The sequence below is a fragment of the Lagenorhynchus albirostris genome, chromosome 9 (assembly GCF_949774975.1).
Source record: "Lagenorhynchus albirostris chromosome 9, mLagAlb1.1, whole genome shotgun sequence".
NCBI classification, from domain to species: Eukaryota; Metazoa; Chordata; class Mammalia; order Artiodactyla; family Delphinidae; genus Lagenorhynchus; species Lagenorhynchus albirostris.
In genome coordinates this window covers 5,290,072-5,312,581 of record NC_083103.1, presented here as the reverse complement: position 1 = coordinate 5,312,581, position 22,510 = coordinate 5,290,072, and the positions used below count along the sequence as shown (strand labels likewise).

Below are 22,510 nucleotides of genomic sequence, written 5' to 3'. Positions count from 1 at the left end.
GGGCCAAATACCTGCAGGGTGAACAAGTGAGTGGTGAAAGCTGCTCAAAGATGCTTTATTGTCAGAGAAATAGAGACGGGCGAGGGGGCTTGGTGGACGAGTGGGGGTGGAGGTGAGGGCAGGCAAGGGCATTGCACACAGGTCGGGGCAGGGAGGAGAGGATGAGGGTCCCAGCTGGAGGCGAGGGGCTCCGGGAACACACTGGCAGGCAGTGGCTCTGGTGCCAAGTCCTGTCTGCTGCCTCCAGCTTCTGTATAGGCTCAGCGAGACATCATTCGCACAAACTCTGCCAGGACAAAGCCAACGTTTTCTGGTCTGCTCTCTGGACTCCCCAGGAGTGAGGCTAATATATTGGCCTTGAGGTGGGAGGGAGTGTGGTCAAGACAGGGCGTGCAAGGGAGTCCCCTGAATCTGGTAGGGAATAGGCCAGGAAGAGGGGCTTCATCTTACAGGGAAAAAAAACCAAATCTTGTAACTGAACCTATTTTCCTCTTTGCTTTGGCTGCTAGGAAGCCAGGAACACTCTGGGGCCTACCTTGGAGAATTTCTACACACTGATTTTCCTTGGCTTCCTATTCTTATTTAATCCTTTTTTCCCTCTTTTGGGAATGAAGCATAGAGAAAGAGCTGGGTTCTGGGTAGGCTGCCCGCATTCAGATCTTGACTCCATCCACTTCTTTTGCTAAGCACTCACGCTTCCCTAAGAACCGACTTTCTTCTCCTGCTTATGGGGATAAGAGTTCCTTCCTCCCGGGTTTTCGTGATGATTACCTAGGAGAGGACACAGGCGTGCTTAGCACAGCGCCTGGCACACACGGATTAAGGCTCTTCCTCCGTTAAAACCCTCCCAGGGCGAGCGGTCCTGAGCTTGGTGAGCGGTGGACGGTACCTTCAAAGTCGACCAGGCCGTCCCCGTTGAGGTCAATGTCATGGAAGATCTCGTCCACCTCCCGCTGGCTGAGCCGCTCTCCCAGCAGGGCCTTCAGGGCCGCCCGGAGTTCACCCAAGCTGATGCAGCCGTCCCTGTTGGTGTCGAACTGTGGCGGCGTTGGTTGCGGCATCAGGTCACAGACCGAACCGTTCATTCGTGCAGCCCCTCACTCACAACAGACAAGCAGCCCCGCCCCCTCCAGCCCCGGTGACCCCACCTCCCGGAAGGCGTCCCGCAGCTCCCTGACGCCAATCATGTCCGCAGTCTCCGCCAGCAGCTTGGGGCCCATCAGCTCCAGAAAGTCGTCAAAGTCCACCTTCCCGCCACCTGGGGGCCACGCCCATCAGAGACCTGGGACCATCAGAGACCCCTGCCCAGCCCTGGCGCCCTCTGCCTTTTGTCCTTCCCTTCTGGCCTGTGTCCCTCTCCCCTGCCCCACTAAATGGGCCTTTCCCTCCCTCTGGGTCTCACAGGCTGGGTTATCTGTGTCTCCTGAGGGCTTTTCTTAATTTTTCTGAAGAGTTCAGTTGGGTTCAAGTCCTGGCTCCAATGATCTGACTTTGTGACCTTAAGCAAGTCACTTAACCTTTCAGAGACTCAGTGTGGAGAATTTCTACACACTGATTTTCCTTGGCTTCCTATTCTTATTTAATCCTGTTTTCCCTCTGTTGGGAATGAAGCATAGAGAAAGAGCTGGGCTCTGGGTAGGCTGCCCGCATTCAGATCTTGGCTCCAGCCACTTCCTTTGCTAAGCACCCACGCTTCCCTAAGAACCGACTTTCTTCTCCTTATGGGGATAATAAGAGTTCTGCCCTCATCTAAAAAGTGGGCATGATGGTCCTTGACTCACCCACATCCTAGGGGATGGTGAGATTCTCTGGAGGCAGAGAGCTTGCCTTGAGAATGACCAAGGTCCCGAGCTCTGGGGGCCAACCTGTGTAGACACCTCTGTTCCCTGGGCTGCCCAGCTGCCCTGGCCATGGGCATGGCCTCTGGAGAACTGGGGGTGGGGCAGGTCTCAGGCACATACTGATTTGCTGTGAAATCTCGATGAGCTCCATCTCCGTTGGCATGTAGCCCATTGTCCGCATGCAGGCTCCCAGCTCTCCGTAGCCGATATAGCCGTCCCGGTCTCGGTCAAACTCCTGGAAGGCGGCCTGCAGCTCTGCCAGGCAGGGCAGAGTCAGTCCTTCCCCCACGTCACCCTGGACCCCATCCTGGATTGGACCTTCTCCCCTTGGTCCAATCATTTCCTCTTTCTAAACACCCATTTCTCTTTGCTGCCTCAGGGCCTTTGTACATGCTATTCCTTTAATTCATTCTGCAAATATTTAAGGAACATCTGCTATGTGCCAAGCTCTGCTCTAGGTACTGGGAATATGGCAATGAAGAAAGAAAAAAAAGGAAAGAAAGAAAGAAAGAAAGGAAGAAAGGAAGAAAGGAAGGAAGGAAGGAAGGAAGGAAGGAAGGAAGGAAGGAAGGAGAAAGAAAGAAAGAAAGAAAAGAATGAATGAAAAAGAGAGGAAGGAAGGAAGGAAGGAAGGAAGGAAAGAGGAAGGAAGGAAGGGAGAGGGAGAAACAAATCCTTGACCTCATGGAGCTCACATTCTGGACACTCTCCCCTCCTCTTTGGTCCTTAAGTCACCTAATCAAGGAGGTCTTCCCTCTCAGTTCAGTCCCTTCTGGCCCATTTGTTCACTTCCTTGAGAGCACTTAGCACCATTTGTACTTGTAGTTGACTTATTGACGTCTGACTCCAGAGGACACAGGCCATATCTGTCCAGTTTGTCACGTTTCCCAGTGCTCAGCACTGGGCCAGGCACACAGTGGGCACCCAGGAAGTGTTCGCTGAATGAACAAATAAAAAAAGGGGACCGTGACCCACCTGGCAAGTGGGACCAGGGAACTGACAGCTGGGGGTTCTCTCAACCCCTCCCTGCTCAGTCTTGTCCCCATATTCTCGCACGGATCCCCTGCGGCCTTCCTGCTCCTCCTGGAGCCTGCTCAGGCCCCCACCCAATGCCCCGCACTCCGGAAATTCTAGTTCTTTCCCCAACCCTTTACCTTCAATCTCCTCTGGCCGCAGCTCCCGGTCCTGAGGGGACACAGAGGGGTTAAGAATTCCCTGGACCCCCCCAGGCACCTGCATCCCTTCCTTCTTGTCCTTTGGGGCCCCCTACAACACGCAGGCACAGGGCCAGCAGTGACACTGCTCCGACCCATTCCTCCCACCATTCCTGTTGATAGACCTGGGCATCTGGCCCCTCTTCCCTGTTCCCCGTGCCCACCCTCCTCTAGGGCCGGAGCTCCATTAGCCAGAGATGGATCTGGGGTTGGGCAGAACCTTGGGCTTGGCCATGGGGGCCTCAGTGTCAGCATATGTCCCCCTTGTTCTCTCTGTCCCTCTCCTGGGAGCCCTGTCCCCTCCCTGACCATCCTCTTGGTGGCTGTCTCTGCCATTTCTCTGGATTGCTCTCGGCCCCCTCTTCTTTCTTTCCTGGCATGTTTCCCTGGGTCTCCCCCATGTTTGATCCCATGTCTGTTTCTCCACTCCTCTCTGCCCCTTATACCCCTGGGTCTGTGTGCTTTGCTCTGAGATCCCCACTCAATCCTCTCCCTCCACTCAAGGAGAAGGTGGGCACGGGCGGCAGGCAGGTGGTGACCGTACATACGAGCTGGGTGGCGGCGATGCTGGGCCGCAGGAAGACGCAGGCAGGCCCCACCAGGCTACTGAGTATGGAGTAGCAGCCCTGAACACCCGGCCCAGGGCTCCTCTGCTCCTTGGGGCTGGGGCCCAGGCCATGACGGGACCCCCTTGGCGGGGAGCCAGGCCACTGCCAGCAGTCCTGCAGCAGAGCCGGCCATGAGCTGGGACAGTGACCCCTCTCCCCCCTCCCTCACCAGCCTCTCCCGTCGTTAGAACCCAGCACAGAACAGTGGACCCTCACCATCAGCAACACTCTATGCTGGAAGGGTCCACCCCCTCACCGTTCAGTTGGGCAAACCGAGGCCCAGAAAAGGCAAGAGACTTGGCCACGGTCACTCAGAAAGCCAATGGCAGAGTGAGACCCTGAGCTCATGTGCTGAGTCTCCCAGGCCAGGACTGACTAGCAGAGGGCAAGGGTAGCAGCAGGGATGGGGCAGTCGAGTGGGCAGCTGGGGGCCCTGACGAGCTTTGGCAGGGGAAGCCCAGTGGCCTACAGGAGCCAAGACCAGGATGGGCCAGAGTCTGGGGGCTGCCAGGGAAAATCTCGGTCTAGGGTGGTGGGAACCCACCCCTCCATCCCCCAGCTGCGCTGTAACCCCAGCTCAGCCTCTCACAGGGCTCTGCACCACCACCCCCCACCAGAACCTTTCAGGGTCCAGCCAGCCTCCTGGCCTTGGCTTTCCCCCTTGACACTCCTACCTTAGGCCCCCGGTGTTGGGGCCGCTTGGCAGAGTTTCCCATGGGCCCTTGAACCATGCCGGGCCTGGAGTCCCGGGGGTAGCCCAGGGCTGGGCCTCAGCGGATGCTGTGGGCTCCCCCCAGCCCCCAGCCACTCCCAGTGAGAGTCTGGGAGCACTGCAGGGGATTTTCCTAGGGTTTTGTGGGGAGATTGGGCGTGGGTGGGCAGGCGGGGAGCCTTGGGCACAGGGGCTTGGGTCCTAATCTGGGATTATCTCTGAGCATCTCTGCTGGTGAGGGGGGCCACTCGGGGCATAAGGCCCCCCTGGAAGGCACAACCTCCCCATGCTCACTCCTGAGGGTCTTCCAGACACTCCCTCTCCAGGACCCTATCCACCCCCCACTACCCCTAATCTCTTCTAATCAGGAGAGATTTAATGTCTTCAGAAGCAGGGCCCGGACCTGGGAGGAGGAAACCAGGTGGCTTCTGTGCTAGAGCAGGCTGGGTCATCTCTCCCCAGAACAGCAGACCCAGGAAGCCCCTGGCCCTCCCTGTCGGACCCTTGCTCTCACCCCAGAGCATCCACCCAGCCAGCCTGCTTGGCACACCTGCCTGGACCTGCCCCCTGCCCCTTGTACTTGGGCAAGGAGCCGAGGGCAGCTGACTTTGGGCTCTGTGGGCTGGAAGCAGGCCTCAGTGAGGGCAGAGGTGGGGAGGGATGCCAGCCTCCCTCCTGGGCAGCTGAGTGACTGCTGCCCCCTCTGTCACTGTGCACGTCCGAGGTCCCCTCCCTGGGCTCAGCCCTGGGTTGGCCCAGCGGGCCACGGTTGGGGTGTGGCATCCCCACTGTTCCCTCACGACCCCCCAGCTGAGGATGGCTCCGCACCCCGGCCCCCTTTACCTGCCCGTAGGCGGCCTGCACCTGGGTCTCCAGCTCCTGGAGGAGCGCCCGCCGTCTGGTGGCTGCTGGGTTGGCAGGGGCCTGGCTAGGCCCTGGAGTGCCCTCGGAGGGGCTGGGGTCCCCCGTGGGGAGGCTGCCATCTGCCGGGCCCTGGGGAAGGGCCATGGAGACAAGGGCTTGCCACCTCCTGCTGGCTGCGGGGCACTGCCCCACTCCGCTGTCCAGGGTCCTGCGGAAGGACAGCTTAGTGGGCAGCTGTGGGTGTGGTCCCCACAGGGTCCCTGCTACTCTTCTCCCTGTTCCTCGCTCCGCGGGCTGATGGCCCCCAGGTCCTCCAAGGCTCCTGTCTTTCCTAGCTCCCCAGGCCCCTCACACAGCCCCTCCCTGAAATCCTAGCCTTCCCCTGAGCTGCCGCCCTCATGCTGGCCACAGGCTGCGCCCCGAGGCCCCTCCGCATCACACCGGCCTCTCTGGCTCCTGGGCTCTGCGTCTCCCCACATCCTCTTCCACCTCTGATTCTGTGTTGTTCTCTGCCCCCCTCTGTCCCCTCTGCTCCATGGGTGTCCCTCTTTGTCCGTCTCACCTGCCCTCCCCTCTCCACCCCCTGTCCTCTGTTGACAGTCTGTCCAGCTGTGTCTCTGTGGGTCTCTCTGCCTACTCATGCCCCATTTCTTTGTCACTTCCCTCCCTCTGTTGTGTGAGACTATTTCTCACATTGGTCTGTCTTTCTGTCTGTCCATCCTTGCCCTTCCTATTCTCCCTACCATCCCCCTTCCCAGGATGGCTCCTGGATTCTGGAAAGACCATCCCCCCCAAGTCCTGCCCCAGACCTCCCCGCTTCTCCCCACCCAGAGCCCCGGGGTACCTCTGCACCTCCCACTTAGCTTCTGCCAACCTCGTAGGCCAGGCAGCCCGCCGTGGCCTCTTGTGCCCCCTTGTTATGCCCCGGCCCACTTACCGCGCAGCTGCCTGCCCCTCACCTCTCCGAATGAGGTCAGTCGTCCTGCCCCGGCCCTGCTCCAGGTCCCTCATGATTTATTCACCTGCCCCCCGCATCAACCTTTGTCCAAGGGAACCAGATCCCACCAGGCACCTGCCATCTGAGCTGGTGGCTCTGGCCTCTTTCGGCCACTCACGGCCATCCATTCACGTATTTCTTTTGCAAACATCCGAGGTCTGCCGGGATCCAGCCCCGGGCCTGCTGCTGGGGCCACATGACAGACCCCGTCTGCCCTGAAGGCCCTGCTCTCAGGCACATCTAATTCAGAAAAGGGCCAAGAGACAGCCTCCAAGTGCTTGGGGGCACAGATTCAAGCAACAGGAAGGCTTCCTGGGGGAGAAGGGGGGATGGGCGGCATTCTAGGCGCTGCCCACCAATGTTTAACTTGGCCCTGGGCAAGCGTCAGCATCCCCGGCAGGGATCAGCTGTGAACGGACACCGGCATCCAGCAGGGTCTGTGGGTGGAGGCCCTCAGGAGGGAGGCAGGGGTGGAAGTCCCTGGAAAGGGTGATGGTGGCAAGAGGCTGGAGGAAACTTCAGAGACTGAGTCTTCAGCAAATGTTGGTGAAGCCCCTGCTGTGTGCCTTCCCGGGTGCTGGGAACCAGTCCCTGCCTCAGGCCGGCTGTGGAGGAGCAAGGGCAGGGGAGGGCCCGACAGGCAGTCAGGGGGACCCTGCGGTGACGGGGGCTGAGGCAGTGACCTGTGAGCCAAGGTCAGAGGGATGAAGGGAGTGACCGCATGAAGACGGGTGGCCATGCAGGCAGAGGGGACATCTTCCACAAAGCCCTGGGCAGGGCTGAGGGTCTAAGGAAAGGCCAGGGCTGAGAGGCGAGTGGACGCCGGCCGGCGGTCTAGGGTGGGAAGGGCTCGTTGTGACCATTCACGTCGATCCTCTGGAGGCTCAGCTTCAGCATCCTTCAGCCCCTCTGCCCCCCGGGTCACGTCTCCTCCCGGAGGCCAGGAGCGCACTGCATCCCCAGAAGCACAGCAAACATCCCTCAGAGACAGGGATGCTCCTGTTTTCTGCAAGGTCATAGAAAGGGCCTGCAGGCCTGGCTTCCCCCATGCATTTGCTGTGTGACCCTAGGCAAGATATTTCACCTCTCTGAGCCTTAGTTCCCTTATCTGGAAAGTGGAGGTGGACCTAGTATCTGTCTCATGGTGCCTTTGTGAAAATTAAATGATAAAAGGCTCAGCAGGTTCCCAGCGCATAAGAAGCGTTCAAAAAATGGTGGATGTCACATGTGATGAAAGATTCCACGTCTAAATAACCATCTAAGAAGGTGGGGAGTGTTGAGAAATGTGTGTCCCAAAGTATAAGCCACAGGAGTGGGAACTATAACTGGTCAGGGAATAGTGGGTAGAAGTATTTTCAATGAAGGAGCAAAGCCTTCGTGTCCAGCTCCAGTGTCCAGGATGGCCAGGTGGATCAGTGGTGGACAAATGAATGGACGGATGGTTGGGTGGATAGGTGGGTGGTTGGATGGGTGGGAGGCTGACTTGATGGATTGGTGTTTGAATGGTTGGTGCTTGGAAGGATGGACGATTGAGTAGCCGGATGGATAGATGGACAGACGGACGGACGGATGGATGGATGAATGGATAGACAGGTGGGTTGCTGACTGGATGGAAGGATAGGTAGGTGATGTGACGGGCTAGTGGTTAAATGGTTGCATAGACAGATGGACAGTTGGCTGGCTGGATGGGTGGGTGAATGAAAAGATGGATGGATAGACAAGTCGAGGATGATTGGGTAGGTAAATGAGTAGTAGGTGAGTAAATGGAGAGGTGGATGTCTTTTGTTTTTTTTTTTTTAATTTTTATTTATTTTTGGCTGTGTTGGGTCTTCATTGCTGCGCACGGGCTTTCTCTGGTTGCGGTGAGCGGGGGCTAGTCTTCGTTGCAGTGCGCTGGCTTCTCCTTGCGGTGACTTCTCTTGCTGCAGATCATGGGCTCTAGGCACGTGGGCTTCAGTAGTTGTGGCACGCGGGCTTCAATAGTTGTGGCTTGCGGGCTCTAGAGCGCAGGCTCAGTAGTTGTGGCGCACGGGCTTAGCTGCTCTGCGGCATGTGGGATATTCCCGGACCAGGGCTCAAACTTGTGTCCCCTGTACCGGCAGGCGGATTCTTAACCATTGCGCCACCAGGGAAGTCCCGAGAGGTGGATGTTTTGATGGACTGCTGGTCTAATGTTTGGTTGTTGGATGGCTGAATGATCGGGTAGATGGGTGTATGGATGGACAGATAGATAGGTGGAGGTGGGTAGATGGCTGGGTGGATGGACTGCTGGTGTAGGTCTTTACAGTCTTCATTCAAAGAGTCCATTAGGCTGGAGACCATATCTTATCTACTTCAGTGTCTCCCATGATGTCCAGCCCACTCATTGCTGAGACACACTAATTAATGTGTGAATAAAGACTTCTTCTTTATTCACCTATCCACCCAGGAAGTGGGGACTTCCCTGGCGGTCCAGTGGTTAAGACTCCGCGCTCCCAATGCAGGGGGCTCGGGTTCGATCCCTGGTCGGGAAACTAAGATCCCACACGCTGCACAGCACAGCCAAAAAAATAAATAAAGAAAAATAAAAACAAAACCCAATAAGAATTTCTAAAAAAAAAAAAAAAAAAGATGTGTCTATTTATCTCCTCCTACTCTGAGCTGAGCTGTGATTCCTCTGATGGCAAACGACGTCTCCTTCTCTACTCCGTTCCCTACAAGCCAAACCCAGGCTTGGCACCTGGCAAGCACCATACACAGATCCATATTGAGACACCACTTCACACTCGCCAGGACAGCTAAAGCGAAAACAGACAGACAATAACAATAGGTGAGGATGTGGAAGCTGCAACCTTCACATGCTGCTGTTGGGTTTATAAACCGGTGCCGCCACTTTGGGAAAGAGTCTGGCAGCTCCTCAGAATGAGTTACCGTATGACTCAGCAACTTCAGTCCTCGGTACATACCCAAGGGAATTGAAAACGTCAGTGCACACAAAAATTTGTATGCAAATGTATACAGCAGTGTTATAGTCAAACAATGAAACAATCCAAATGTTCATCAGTGTATAAATGGGTAAGAAAAATGTGTATATCCAACCAATGGGATATTATTTGGCCATAAAAACGAATGAGGTACTGACACGTGCTACAACACAGATGAAGCTTGCAGACACTCTGCTAAGTGAAAGCAGCCAGACGCGAAAGGCCACATAGTGTATGATTCCATTTACATGAAAAATCCAGAAGGGGCAAATCCACAGGGAGAAACAGGTTAGTGGTTGTCAAGGGATGGGGGAGTGGGGTTGAGGAGGGATGGCTAATGGGCACCGGGTTTCTTTTCGGGGTGATGAAAACGTTCTGAAATTAGTGGTGATGACTGCACAACACTGAATATACTAAAACCCACAGAATGTACCCTTTATAAGGGTGAATTTTATGTAGCAATAAAGCACTTATAGATATTTTAAAACCCACCAAAGACAGGTGCCGATATATACGTGGACTGGAGGTGGGGGATGGACACAGCGAGGAGTCTGCTCCATTTGGCTTCTCAAGCTGTGCTTCTGGGCCCCAGAGCAGGAGGCCATAGGGTGGCCACAGGGCTAGACCACAGGCTGGGCCGGTGGAGCCAGAGGGCTGTGGGTAAAAGCAGTCACTGAAACACCACAGCAGAGCGTCAAGCCAGCCTGGTGGACAGCTTCTCCAGGGGACCCGAGGAGTATCATAGCTGGAGGGTGTGTGAGCTGGCAGGAGGCCGGCCCGCTGGATGGCAGGGTGTCTCCCACGCTCCCAGGTCTGGGATGCTGGTGCACAAAAGGAGCGCATGCGTGCTCCAGGCCAGAGCAGGTGGTGGAAACTTTCTGAACCTTGGTGTCCTCTTCTGCATAATGGGAACAGGAATCCCTCCCTCCCTCCCTCCCTCCCTCCCTCCCAGGGTGTGATGGAGATGACGTGAAACCATTTATACAAAAGCTCTTTGTAAGCTGCTAAGTGCTGGGTAGATGTTACTCCAGCTGTGAGTCAGGGATAGATCCTGGCTCCTGGGCCACCTCCCCCATCCCCTCCCGGCCCCAGGCAGCTGTGGGCTCCAATGAGGCTAAGAAGTGTTCCTGATAAACTGCGTTTGGTGTTTTCCCATGATTGCGGTGGATACTTCTACGCCTGGACACCTTCCTCTTTCCTCGTGGCTCTGACAGGAAAACCAGGCTGAGACGGGCCAGGCTTAGTCAGGTCCCAGTTCCCAAGGAGGACCGCCCCCTGCCCCTCCCCCGCCCCTCTGGTACCAGGAAGGGGCAGCCAGAAGAGGGCTGTGGGTGCAGAGGGGACCGCAGGGAGACAGGAACGGGCTCTGCCTGGAAGGACGCAGCCGTCCCAGGTCCAGGAGGTCCTGCTCATTCGTCTTTCTCTTTCCAGCTGCCGTATCCCCAGGCTCAGGCTGTATTTGAAGAGTACAGAGCACTTCGACTCAGTCAAAAAACGGTTTGGAGACTAAAGGCCTTGCAGAAGAAAGAATGAGGGTTAAAAGTGAGGCCCCTGAAGCCAACCAGACCTGTTTCCTAGCTGTGTGACCTTGGGAAAGTCGATCTGTGCTTCATTTCCCTCCTCTGTAAGATGGGATCTGAACAGGACCAAGTCTTAGGGTTGTAATATGTGTGAAGTTCTCAAGGCAGCCCTCAGTCCCTAAGGGTTTGCTATTATTATCAAGGAGAGAGGATGCGGAAATGGGTGTTTATTGAAATAAACAGCATTCAAGCCAAAACCATTTATGGAGCACCTACTGTGCGCTGGTGCTGGGGTGCTCAGTCCTGGCCCTCTGGGGGCCCTGAGGATGCTGTGTGTTCGGGGGCGGTGAGCAGGTGTAGCGACTGTGTGCTGCTAAGTGTGGGTGCCTCTTGTAAAGCCACTGCGCATCAGGCAGGGTGCACCCCTGCAGAGGGCTGGTGCGCCCCTCCAGCCCTGCTTCACCACACCCACACCTCGCCAAGATCGAGATCCGCTCGGTGGTGACTTGGCGGATTCCTGGGGTGGGGCTCGGGGTGGAGCAGGACCTTAAATACGAGGCCTGCGGGTCCTCCCCACTTCCTGCCGCACTTGCACTCCGCCGCCGTCAGTGAGTACGGGCTGGACCGGGTGGGGGGGAGGGGCCGGCTGAGACACCCCCTCTCCTAGCAGTCCGACCCCCAGACTGCCTGCCTGCGGGGGTCCTCCTTCATCGTCCTGTCTGTCTGTCTCTCCTAGTGCCGCCCTACACCATCGTCTACTTCCCGACCCGAGGTGCGGCCGCTGCTCCTTTAGGAGGGCGAAGGGCACAGACAGGGGCCCCAGCAGGACCTCCAGTCTGGACAGCCCGCGGCGGAGGCGGAGGCGGACGCTGAGACGGAGGCGGGACCCCCCCGGGGGGCGGGGCCGGGATCTCGGGCTCGGGCCTCATCCTCTCTGGGGCCAGGGGCGGGGCGCTCTATCCATCGTCTCTGGTCCCTTCCTGGGGCGCTGTGGGCTGGGTCAGCCTCCCTGTCCTCCCGCCCCCCCCCGCCCCCAGCAAGACACGCCGGGGGCTCCACCCTTTCTCCACGGTCCATCTGCTCCGCAGCAGGCTCGGAGCCTAGAGTTTGTCCTGTCCCTGAGTCCAGTTCCCATACTCCTGACTTCCCCAGGGCGCTGCGAGGCTGGGGTCTCTGCCCATCCCCACACCCCGTCCTCCCCTCCCCCAGGGCGCTGCGAGGCCCTGCGCATGCTGCTGGCCGACCAGGGCCAGAGCTGGAAGGAGGAGGTGGTGACCAAGGAGTCCTGGTTGCAGGGCCCACTCAAGGCCTCCTGTGTGAGTGACTGTGCTGAGGCAGCATTTGGGCCTTTACGGGGCAGCACGAGGGTGCGGGGCAGCTGAGCTCACCGAGCCCTTCTCCCTCCCAGCTGTACGGGCAGCTCCCCAAGTTCCAGGATGGAGACCTCATTCTGTACCAGTCCAATGCCATCCTGCGACACCTGGGCCGCTCCTTTGGTGAGTCCTGAGGTCGAAGGCAGCCCAGTCCAGAAAAGCACCTGAAGGGTCCCGCCAAGATGTCCTGGAGCCCGAGTTGCTGCCACCGGTCCTGTGGCTGGAGGGCAGGCCACATGGCCCAAGAGGAAGGGGCAGGGCCTGGGTTAGGAGGGCTCTGGGTTATAGGGCTGGGGCTGCCGGTCCCCCCGGGCAGGGACCATACAGGTCTGGCTACCCTCTAGCCAGTCAGCACCACATGGGTTCACTGTGCCTGTTTCCTGGATGACAGCTCAGAGGCAGCCACCAGCCGCCCCGTGTGTGCTGCTATAGGCTAGAGCCACTGTGGGTGTGCCCAGGAGCTTCAGAGTAGACCTCCTGCCCGTTTCTTCCTGCTCTGGCCTCACCTGAATCTGGAAAACCCATGCACACAGTGAGCAGGCCTGTGGCCTGTTTCAAGGGTGGCGGGAATGTGACTTAGGGAGGTGGCTGCCTCTTCATTGGCTATCTTGGTGGGGAGGAGGGTGTCCCAGGAGGACAGAAGACCAGTGGGATGAGCCAGGCCCAGGCCCACCCTAACTTCTGCAGCCCCAGGGTGAGAGGACAGAGGCCTCCAGCCGCGGCCTGCTTCCCCGTCTCTCGCCCCACGCTCTCCTGCACTCCAAGGGACACACCAGTCTGCAGAGCCAAGTGCTGTCCAGGCCCCGCAAGCGGCCACTCCTCTGGCCTAGGGAAGCATGATCAGAGGCTTGGCCCACACTTGCAGGGGGACAACCTGGAGGAAGGGCTTGGGGCGATGTGGGCAGGGAATTTTTGACTCCCAGGGACCCAGGGTGTGGTCTCAAAGACAAGCGTGGGCTTCTGCTGGGTGTGTTCCTTGGGCTCGTGGAGATGGGAGCAGCAGAGTTGGGCAAAGACGACCCTCCAACGCAGGGGACCTGGTTTCCCAGCCCTGAGGCCTGCAGGCTTCTGGGGGAGAGGGGAGCAGTGGGGCCCCAGCCTGGACAGAACCTGACCCTCTGCCTGGCCGCTGACCCAGGGCTCTACGGCAAAGACCAGCGAGAGGCGGCGCTGGTGGACATGGTGAATGACGGTGTGGAGGACCTCCGCAGGCACTGCAGCCGCATCATTCATCGCGGCCACGTGAGCAGGCCGGGCTTGCACTCAGGGCCGGCGCTGGGGGGCCGCCCGGGCCGCCACGGGCAGCGCTCCCTTTCACAGGAGGAGGACAAGGCCCAGTATGTTCTGGAGCTGCCGGGGCACCTGAAGCCTTTTGAGAGCCTGCTGTCCCAGAACCGAGGGGGCCAGGCTTTCATCGTGGGCGACCAGGTGAGTGCTGGGTCCAGCCCGTTGTAGGTCCATTTCTCAGAAGGGCAAACTGAGGCCAGAGCAGGGACCTGACTGGTTCACTGGAGTAGTCAGAGTTCTGACCCCCAGTAGCCCCCCTCTCTCTTGACCCCATTCAAACCCCCTCCCGCCCCCTGTCCTGCAGATCTCCTTCGCAGACTACAACCTGCTGGACCTGCTGCTGAGTCACCAGGTCCTGGTCCCCGGCTGCCTGGACTCCTTCCCCCTGCTCTCGGCCTACGTGGCCCGCCTCAGCGCCCGGCCCAAGCTGCAGGCCTTCCTGGCCTCCCCGGAGCACGTGAACCGCCCCGTCTTTGGAAGCCGCAAGATATGAACCCGCTTGGCCTCCCCTGGCAGACGGGCTGCCCTTGGGACCAATAAACACGGTGAGAGGAAAGCTGTGCTGTGCTCACTGAGGGACCGGGTGGCCACAGGGGGCCCTCTGCCCCTTCCCAAGCTGCGTCTCGGAAGGTGAGGGCTGGGCTGGGCCCTGGAAAAGCCGCAGGTCCCCAGAGCTGCCGGGAGACAAAGAGGAGTTCCAAGTCCAGAGAGGAAGATGAGATCCCAAACCTCAAAGATCTACCCTGGACAACTTCCTGCAGGAGGGGGTTGACCCCCCCCCCGCAGGGGTACTCATGGTTATGGCAACCTGGGAACCATCTCCATCTGGGAGAAGGGCCGCCGTGCAGGGAACAGACAGTCCCTGACGTCTGTGTGATGAGTTCTGGTCGTCCGCCACAGGCAGGGTGCTTGGTCTCTGCACACTCAGGTGCTGTGCACACGTGCCGCTTGGGAGTGACACGCACGCTCGGGTGTTTCACCCGAGTGAGTGTTAATCTTGTCCATTCTCTTGTGTCCCCCACAGTCACCTGCAGGCAGGGCCCAGGTGTAGGACTGAAGGCAGACCTGGGAGCTCTGGGCGCACCATGCTGCTTGGGAAGCCGGGAGTGGGGGTGGGGGGCGCGGTCAAGGGTCTCCTCCAGCTCCCAGAGCCTCTGTCAGCCCTTGGCGGGAGCACCCTGCCACCTGCCCGATCCCAGCCCATCTCTCCCCTCCCGAAAGACTGTGACTGCCTCCTGCCTCCTGTGGCACCCTCAGCCTGTCCGGCCCCTCCCGCTGGCTCTTTGGACAACGTGGAGTCAGATAATTCCAGAATGCCTGGCACTCCCAGTGCAGAGCTCTCATGGCTTCTTGCTGCAAAGTCCGCAGCCTGAGGAGCCCGCCAGGCCCTCCTAGAAATGAACTCTTCGGTCTCCAGAACATTCCCCACCCCCTTGCCCGGTTCACCCTTAGAGCTGCTCTCAGCTCTCCGGACAGCCCAGCCCTCCCGCCCCTGCCAGCCTTTGTCCCTGTGGTCTCCTCCCGCCACCCCCATAGCCACGCCCCTTCAGCCCTCAGCTTGCTGCCCCTCCGCTGTGGCCAGGTGCCCTGGGCACTTCCCCTTCTCCTGTAGCTCCATTCTGTGGAGTCTGGCCTGCCCAGTGGTCTTGGCTCCAACCCTCCTCCTTTGAGGTCAGAGAGCCGATCAGGTTAATTTCTGTCTCCCCCGCCCCCAGGTGAGGTGCTGACTCACCTTTACCCGTCAGGAAATGGGTGTGCAAACACCAGCAAGAGCTGCCTCTTTGTGTCTGGGACACTCTACCTCCATGGGGGAGGCCGCAGGGCCTCAGTAGTGCCCCCCTCACCCCCATCAACTGAGCCTGTTTCATAAGGGTCTCCTATCACAGGCCTGTCCCAGTTCACAGACCTGGTGGCCCTGCTCCATTCTGGCCCCATACTGGGGACTTCTCACATTTAACCCCCTCAAGGGAGGAAACCCAGACTCAGAGAGGGAAGGCAGCTTGTCCAAGGCCACACAGCTTATCAACGGGAGAGCTGGAATTCAAACCCAGGGCTGAGGAACTCCTAGGTGGTCCTCGGAAAGGGAGGAAGGGAGGGGGCTGGGGCCGAAGGAGTGGGCAGGCGGCCATTTTCAGGAGCAAGAGTGACTTGGGCCCAGGCAGGTACCAGAGGCTCCGGCGGGTGGGCAGCGGCACTGGTGGCCACTGTGGAGGCCTTGCCTGCCAGGCCAAGGACTTGGAGTTGACCCCGGGGCACAGGGGTCACCGCAGGCTTTTGAGCAGAAAGGAGGACTCTTAGAAATCTGAGCCTGTCAGCGCTCAGGGAGCCTCAGGCATCACCTAAGTCTACACACTCACCTTACAGACAGGGAAACAGAGGCCTGGAGAGCGGAATGACTTCCCGGGTTCATGGGCAAGTGAGTGGGTGGGCCGTGGGGATGTCCTGGGCCTGATGCTCCTGGTCTGGGTGCCTGGCTGCCCCTTAAAGGAGCCTCTGCCTGAGACACTCCAGCAGAAGCCTGGGGAAGAGGGTCTTTTGTGCATTAGATTTTGGGGGCTGGTGGGCAGTTTTGGTTTCTTTGGGTGGGAAACCCCCAGGAAGGCCCACTGGTCTCCAAGAGGACAGCGTAGAACCTGAGCCCCCATTGCCCTGGAGGCAGAGATTGGGCCACGGGGGTTCACGGCACAGGTAGAGGGGACAGTGGCCAAGCGAGTCCACAGAGCAGGCTTGGGGGACACGCAGGCGTCCTGCAGGTCTCGGGACAGTGGGAGGAAAGTTACTCTTTTGAAAACTTCTTGGGGCTTCCTTGGTGGTCCAGTGGTTAGGACTCCACGCTTCCACTGCAGGGGGCGTGGGTTCGCTCTTTGGTCAGGGAACTAAAGTCCCACATGCCGTGCAGTGCGGCCCAAAAATAAATTTTAAAAAAAAAGAAAGAAAAAAACCTTCCTGCAACCAACTGCTTCCACGTTCTTTGGGGTGACTGGGCTGAGTGTTTTTGATTGTGCGTCTCCGTGACCCCAAGAAGGTGGCTAGAAGAGGCCCCTGCCGCTGAGAGGAGGGACTCCGGGGACTGGCAGGGCCCCAGTTTGGGCGTCTGGTGTAAGGTGGGGCAGCAAGGATGGGGGTGATGAGATCACCAGGTGGGGGAGAGACTGGGAGCCCCTCCAGCTGGAGAGGTGACAAGTGACCCCGGGACTGAGCTTCCTCCAAGCAATGCCCCAAGCATTTTACATATATTTACTCATTTAATCCTCACAAAAGAATCCACCTAGTGGATGCTATTAATATCCCCATTTTACAGATGAGGAAATCGAGGCAGGGAGAGGTAGAAGTAACCTCCTCAAGGACATGCAGCTGCTAAGGAGGCCAAGCCAGGTTTCGAACCCAGGCTCTCTGGCCTCAGAGCCTGTGCTTGTAACAACTCTCCCAGCTTGAACCAGAGTGGCTGCAGTTACCAGCAGGCAGCTGGTAACTCTGGTGACCCCACCCTAATTATAGGAGGACAGGAACCCTAAGAGAAAGATTAGGCTTCCACCCTCTCAGGGTGGAAGTGGGACAGGTTCCAGTATAAAGGCTGGAACATTTAAAGACTGGTGACTGAATTTGCTCCCCAGCTTGGGAGGAGGGACATGGCGGTTACAGACTCAAAACGCCGGTCCTCCTGGGAGCTCCTCGTCCTTAACCGGCTGCTGCTGGGTCAGAAGAGGTGGAATCTAGGGTGCTGGCATCAGTTCCTGCAAGGGTTTGCCCTTTAGTGGCAGCTCTGGGAATCAAGAGTCTCCCCTGGGGTACCAGCCTGGGGAGGGTGGGGATGAGGGGTGCAGGGAGTCACCCCAGACCTCAGGGGTAGAACCGGGGCTGCTTTGAGGCCTCGAGTCCGGATCTTGGCCCGTGGGCCTCGCTCCCCAGCCATGCCAGAGGCTGCGGGAATGTTAGCTCAGTCCTTCTTAGCCTTGCCTCTGGCCTCCACCACCTTCTCCTGGCTCTGTCAAGGTCCCAACTGGCTCTGGTTTGGGCTCCATTCCCCCTCTCCAGCCCACTTGGTGAGCTGCCGACGGGCTCTCTTCCCTACCCTGGAGGTCGGAACCCCTGGCTGCCCTTCCCCAGATGTACAACCTCTCTGGGCCCGTTTCCTCTTCTGACATTCCGGGCAGTCACAGAGTGCCACACTGTTTACCAAGCGCCTTCTATGTGCCAGACACTTAGCGGCTCTTAAAACTTCCATTGTACAGGTGAGAAAACTGAGGTCAGAGCTGGAATTTGCACCCAGGCAGACTGCCTGCCAAGCCTACATTTTTCCCTAAGAGCCCCAGAAAATGCTCTCAAACGTGCTCTGGACGAATCTAGTCATCAACGAAGTGGTTATTTAAAATGTTAATGTCAGCACAATGTTAACTATCCTGATTGCAGTCAAGTCAAAGCCACGGGAATTTTAGAAGCAAGAGTACAGGTCACGTCCAGCCACTGGCCTGCTTTGCTGTTTGCTTTCATGGCTGAGAGGCTGGAAACCAGCTCTGCAAACATGCGGAGATGAAACCAGGGGGAGCGTGAACACCTGGGAGGCTCCACTCACCGACCCTATGGAGACGTTTACCCCCAAGAACTGCTGAGGGTTTGTCCAGGAAGTGCTTTCGGCAACAAAAGTCGAACTCCACATCTTCCCATTGGAAGACTTTGTTTGGACCGGGGGTGCCTTTGCATCTCCAGATGGGATTTTCCACAAGGTCAGGAAGGTAGCCCAGGATCCCGCGAGCTTTGCTTGCTGTCCCTTCAATCTATTTGCATAAGCCGTGTTCTTAAGAGAAGCACCCAGGGGAGAAAATAAAACGAAGGCTTTTGGCTCACCCATCGGCTGCGTCCATGACTGGGTTCTGGCTCAAAAGGGCGTCAACAGTGAGAAAGTGGTGGCTTCTCAAAGATTCAGGCTCAGTACGTTTAAGTCTTCAGATAGACCTACGGGTTAGGCCACACCTATGGAAAGTTACCATTTTGAGAGTTTGAAGCAGTGGCTGTTTCCTGTTATTCCAAAAATAGGGCAACTGGGACTTTGGCTCATAAATTCGGTCAAGGCAGAGTTAGACACACAACTGGGATGGCCGCTCAGCTCTGACCTGGCAATGTCCGTGTGCATCTCCTCCTCCAACCCTGCCAGCCCCCATCATCCCCTGCCGGTACCAGGCCCTGTCCTCCAGACACATGTGACCCGAGCCCAGCTAGTCACCAAGCCCCAGCCCCAGGCACAGTGCGTGGTCCAAGGTGTGAGCCCTCGCAGGGAGCTGGGCCCATCGGAGTCCCTCCCGACCCAGCCTGGACAGCGCTGGCCAGGCGCCAGGAGCTCCCTCTGCGACCAGAGCTTGCTTTTCTGTACAAGAGTCTGTGAGGATGTGACTTTGGAGCAGACTGTGGGGTTGGTTACAGCTGAGAGAGTGGAGCGTGTGTGCGTGTGTGTGTGTGTGTGTGTGTGTGTGTGTGAGTGTGAGAGAGAGAGTGAGAGAGAGTGAGAGAGAGAATGAGTTTTTTTAGGCCACAGTTCCAGTCCCCGAGAGGCCAGATCCACTCTCTCCTTCCCCTGGTTTGTTTATGTGACCCCAGACATAAGTTGAGTTGAGTTTCTGTGACTTCAGCTGAAAGAGACTGTGATAGTTTCCAAATATGTACACAAACCCCTTGACGATTTTCCCCTCAGGATTTGGAACCAATCTCCTACCCCTTGAGTATGACTGGACTTAGTGACCTGTTTCTAATCACATGTGTGGAAGAGATGGTTGCGGGATGTGCAGGACGAGGTCGTGGAAGGTTCTGTGGCTTGCTCCTGACTCCCGCTCTTGGGTCACCAGACACCCATCGTGAAGACACTCAAGCAGCCCTGGTGATAAGGAACTGAGGCTTCGTGCCAAAGCCAGCACTAAATCACCATCCATGTGAGCAAACTGTCTAGAAGGGACTCCTTACCCTGCCTTGCCCGTTTCTTTCCATGGGAACCACAATAAAAACTTCTGCCCACAGTTCCCCATCTTTCTCTGCCTCTTGATCGTCCCTGGTGCGTCTTCAGGCCGCCAACCCCCAACCCCAGCGTGGCAATGCCTCGCTCTCCTGGGATCTGTGAGAAACAAACTCTCTTTTCGATGGTAGTTGCCTCTTGATCTGTCGGCCTCATTATACCTAAATAATCATAAAACCTATATTTAAAACAGAGACCCTGGGCAGCAGCTGCCCGGCCAAACCACTCCCAAATTTCGGACTCAGAAATGGAGATAATAAATGCTTACTGTTTTAAGTAGCTGAATTTTGAGGTCATTTGTTAGGCAGCAATAGATAACTACTACAGAGTTGGTACCAGGCCAGCACCTTCCAGCCCCAGCGTGGGATGAACGTGGAGCAGATTTTAAGCTTCACAAAGCAAGGCAGGTGCTCTGAGGTTTAATGAGCTACTTTCCAGAGGTTTTCTGGTTCCTTTGGTTGAGGTTTGGTGTCTTCTCTGAGGCCACTCAGAAGAAGTGTTGATTAGTGCTTGGGACAAAGGCACATCCTTCAAACAGGAATCTTTCCTTTGATGATCCCAATTCCTGCTTGCAAACCCAGCGTGACCAAACACCCCCATGTACATTCCAATGATTAGTTTTTCCACGCAGCTCATTCATGTTGAAGAGCAGCTGATGAGCTCGACCTGCCCCTTACTTGCTGTGTCATCCAGATCTTGATACCCCAACAAGAAAATACATCTAAAACATTTAGCTCAGTGCCTGGCCCATAATAAGTGCTCAATAAATGGGTGAACACAATTTTTGTAAGAACCCAGCTCTGCAGATATTATTGCCACCCTTAGCTTCAGGGCTATCTCAACATCTTGAGAAAGCGGCATGTCTTCTTTCACCATATATTTTGTACAAATAAGCAACTGAACAAGAGGAAAAAAAAAACTGATGGTCAGTTGACCTCTAGCAAAACCTGAAGTTTGACATTTTCAGCCAGTCATCGTTCTGCACTTGTGTGTAGAACGAAACAAAGAAATATTACTCCTTTGTGATTTTCTCTCCAAGTAAAGATTTTTAAATCGAGTTTTTTATTATTCAGTTTTTAAGATCAACACATTATTTAAGAATGAAAACCAAATGGATTGTTCTAATCACAACAGGTTGAAAAGCTATCTTCTCATAGACAGCCCTCGATAGGTGATTCTTCTGTTTAAATAGTGTATTAGTCAGTGTTCTCCAGAGAAACAGAACCAGTAGGAGAGATATACATAGACAAGATTTATTACATGATTATGGAGGCTGAGAAGTCCCACAGTCTGTCGTCTACAGGCTGAGGCCCAGGAAAGCCAGTGGTGTGATTTGAAGGTTTGAGAGCTGAGGGCTGATGCATTGCGTTGGCCAAAAACTTCATTTGGGGTTTTCCGTAATAGGCTGATTTTTTTTTTTTTAAGAAGATGTTGGGGGTAGGAGTTTATTAATTAATTTATTTATTTTGGCTGTGTTGGGTCTTCGTTTCTGTGTGAGGGCTTTCTCTAGTTGCGGCAAGCGGGGGCCACTCTTCATCGCGGTGCGCGGGCCTCTCACTATCGCGGCCTCTCTTGCTGCGGAGCACAGGCTCCAGACGCGCAGGCTCAGTAGTTGTGGCTCACGGGCCTAGTTGCTCTGCGGCATGTGGGATCCTCCCAGACCAGGGCTCAAACCCGTGTCCCCTGCATTAGCAGGCAGATTCTCAACCACTGCGCCACCAGGGAAGCCCATATATTGATTTTTTGCCCAACCCCAATATTATAGATTCCAGTCCAGCTCAGAAGGCGTGAGAACCAGGAATGCTGAGGGCAGGAGATCGATGTCCACCTGAAGCAATCAGGCAGGAAGTGAATTCAACCTTCCCCTGACTTTTTGTACTATGGAGGCCCTCAATGGATCAGATGAAGCCCACCCACTTTGGGGAGAACCATCTGCTGGAACATCTGTCCTTCCCCACACACGGCATTCCTACACCTGAACATATTTTCTCACATAGCGAAGTTCTTCCATGACTGCCCCGATGCCCTCTGACCTAGAACACCACTTGGTCTTCCTACAAGGGTTGATCCCAGCAGCCTGGCACTGGCCTGAGCTGTGTTCAAGTGACCAATGCAGCCGCTCAGCATTCGCTCTGGTCAAGGTGTGAGATGCACGGATTGACAGTGTCACTTTGTAAACCAGCAGTTTGTACCAGCTCTCAAGGTGGCCCTTGCTGCTCCACTCTATGCATCCAAAGCACTGCCTGGGCCTCCGGTTTTCAAGGGCACATTTTATTTTGTGTTAGGATGCTCGTTTACACATCTGCTTCCCTGTTCTATGATGTGGAGCCTTTGGAGAGAAGGGGCTGCATTATTATTATCGTCGTCTTCTTTTCCCACATTTGTTTTTTTTTTTTTTTTTTTTTTTATTTTTTGCGGTACGCGGGCCTCTCACTGTTGTGGCCTCTCCCATTGCGGAGCACAGGCTCCGGACGCGCAGGCTCAGCGGCCATGGCTCACGGGCCCAGCTGCTCCGCGGCATGTGGGATCCTCCCAGACTGGGGCACGAACCCGCGTCCCCTGCATCGGCAGGGGAACTCTCAACCATTGCGCCACCAGGGAAGCCCGTTGTTGTTATTCTTTTAAAAAATATTTATTTATTTATTTATTTATTTGTTGAAGTTTAGTAGATTTACAATGTGTTAATTTCAGGTGTACAGCAAAGGGATTCAGTTATACGTACATATATATTCTTTTTCAGATTCTTTTCCATTTAGGTTATTACAAGATATTGAATATAGTTCCCTGTGCTATACAGTGGGTCCTGTTGTTTATCTATTTTATATAGAGTAATGGATGTAACCATATTCGTTGTTTGCTACGTAACAAACCACCCCAACACGTAGTGGTTTGAAACAACTCTCATGTCTTATTCCTGCCAGTTCTGTGGCTTGGTCAGATATCTCTTCTGGTCTGGGCCAAGTCACCTGGGGCTGGATGGTCCAGGTTTCCCTCATCGTCACCACCTGGGCCTCAGTGAGATGCCTGGGACCTCCATCAACATGACCCCTTATTCTCTCAGAGGCCTGCCCGGAACTGGATAATGTGGAAGTTTTCCAGCAGTAGGAGAGAGCAAGCCTCAACGCGGAAG

The 22,510-nt window shown here is 56.3% G+C and overlaps 2 protein-coding genes across 3 annotated transcripts; one reads left to right on the top strand and one right to left on the bottom strand.

Annotated features, from left to right (window-relative positions):
- Positions 1–260: 260 nt before the first annotated feature.
- CABP2 (calcium binding protein 2) lies at positions 261–4,394 on the bottom strand. The gene is made up of 7 exons (XM_060157582.1): positions 4,338–4,394; positions 3,604–3,777; positions 2,996–3,026; positions 1,962–2,096; positions 1,149–1,258; positions 890–1,037; positions 261–286 (listed from the first exon to the last, which is right to left on the bottom strand). Exons 1-7 carry the CDS (start codon positions 4,392–4,394, stop codon positions 261–263), a joined length of 681 nt encoding a protein of 226 aa, XP_060013565.1.
- Positions 4,395–11,313: 6,919 nt separating this feature from the next.
- LOC132525084 (glutathione S-transferase P-like) lies at positions 11,314–19,594 on the top strand. Of its 2 annotated transcripts, none has more exons than XM_060157580.1 (7): positions 11,314–11,327; positions 11,456–11,491; positions 11,929–12,035; positions 12,128–12,215; positions 13,231–13,520; positions 13,684–13,924; positions 19,066–19,594. In XM_060157580.1, coding segments are annotated over exons 1-6 (711 nt in total). In that variant the 5' UTR covers positions 11,314–11,326; the 3' UTR covers positions 13,873–13,924; positions 19,066–19,594. The 2 variants fall into 2 exon arrangements, with proteins under 2 accessions (XP_060013563.1, XP_060013564.1); XM_060157581.1 differs by lacking the exon at positions 19,066–19,594 and adding an exon at positions 16,681–16,705.
- The last annotated feature ends 2,916 nt before the right edge of the window (positions 19,595–22,510 follow it).

What these genes read in the sequence shown, in the direction of transcription:
- CABP2 (XM_060157582.1), bottom strand. Translation starts at nt 4,394, where the DNA reads ATGGTTCAAGGGCCCATGGGAAACTCTGCCAAGCGGCCCCAACACCGG. An exon ending in GCATCGCCGCCACCCAGCTC is followed by an intron (nt 3,027 to 3,603) that starts GTATGTACGGTC and finishes GTGTCCCCTCAG; the next exon opens with GACCGGGAGCTGCGGCCAGA. An exon ending in GCGGCCAGAGGAGATTGAAG is followed by an intron (nt 2,097 to 2,995) that starts GTAAAGGGTTGG and finishes CCTGCCTGGCAG; the next exon opens with AGCTGCAGGCCGCCTTCCAG.
- LOC132525084 (XM_060157580.1), top strand. An exon ending in ACACCTGGGCCGCTCCTTTG is followed by an intron (nt 12,216 to 13,230) that starts GTGAGTCCTGAG and finishes CCGCTGACCCAG; the next exon opens with GGCTCTACGGCAAAGACCAG. An exon ending in CTTTCATCGTGGGCGACCAG is followed by an intron (nt 13,521 to 13,683) that starts GTGAGTGCTGGG and finishes CCTGTCCTGCAG; the next exon opens with ATCTCCTTCGCAGACTACAA.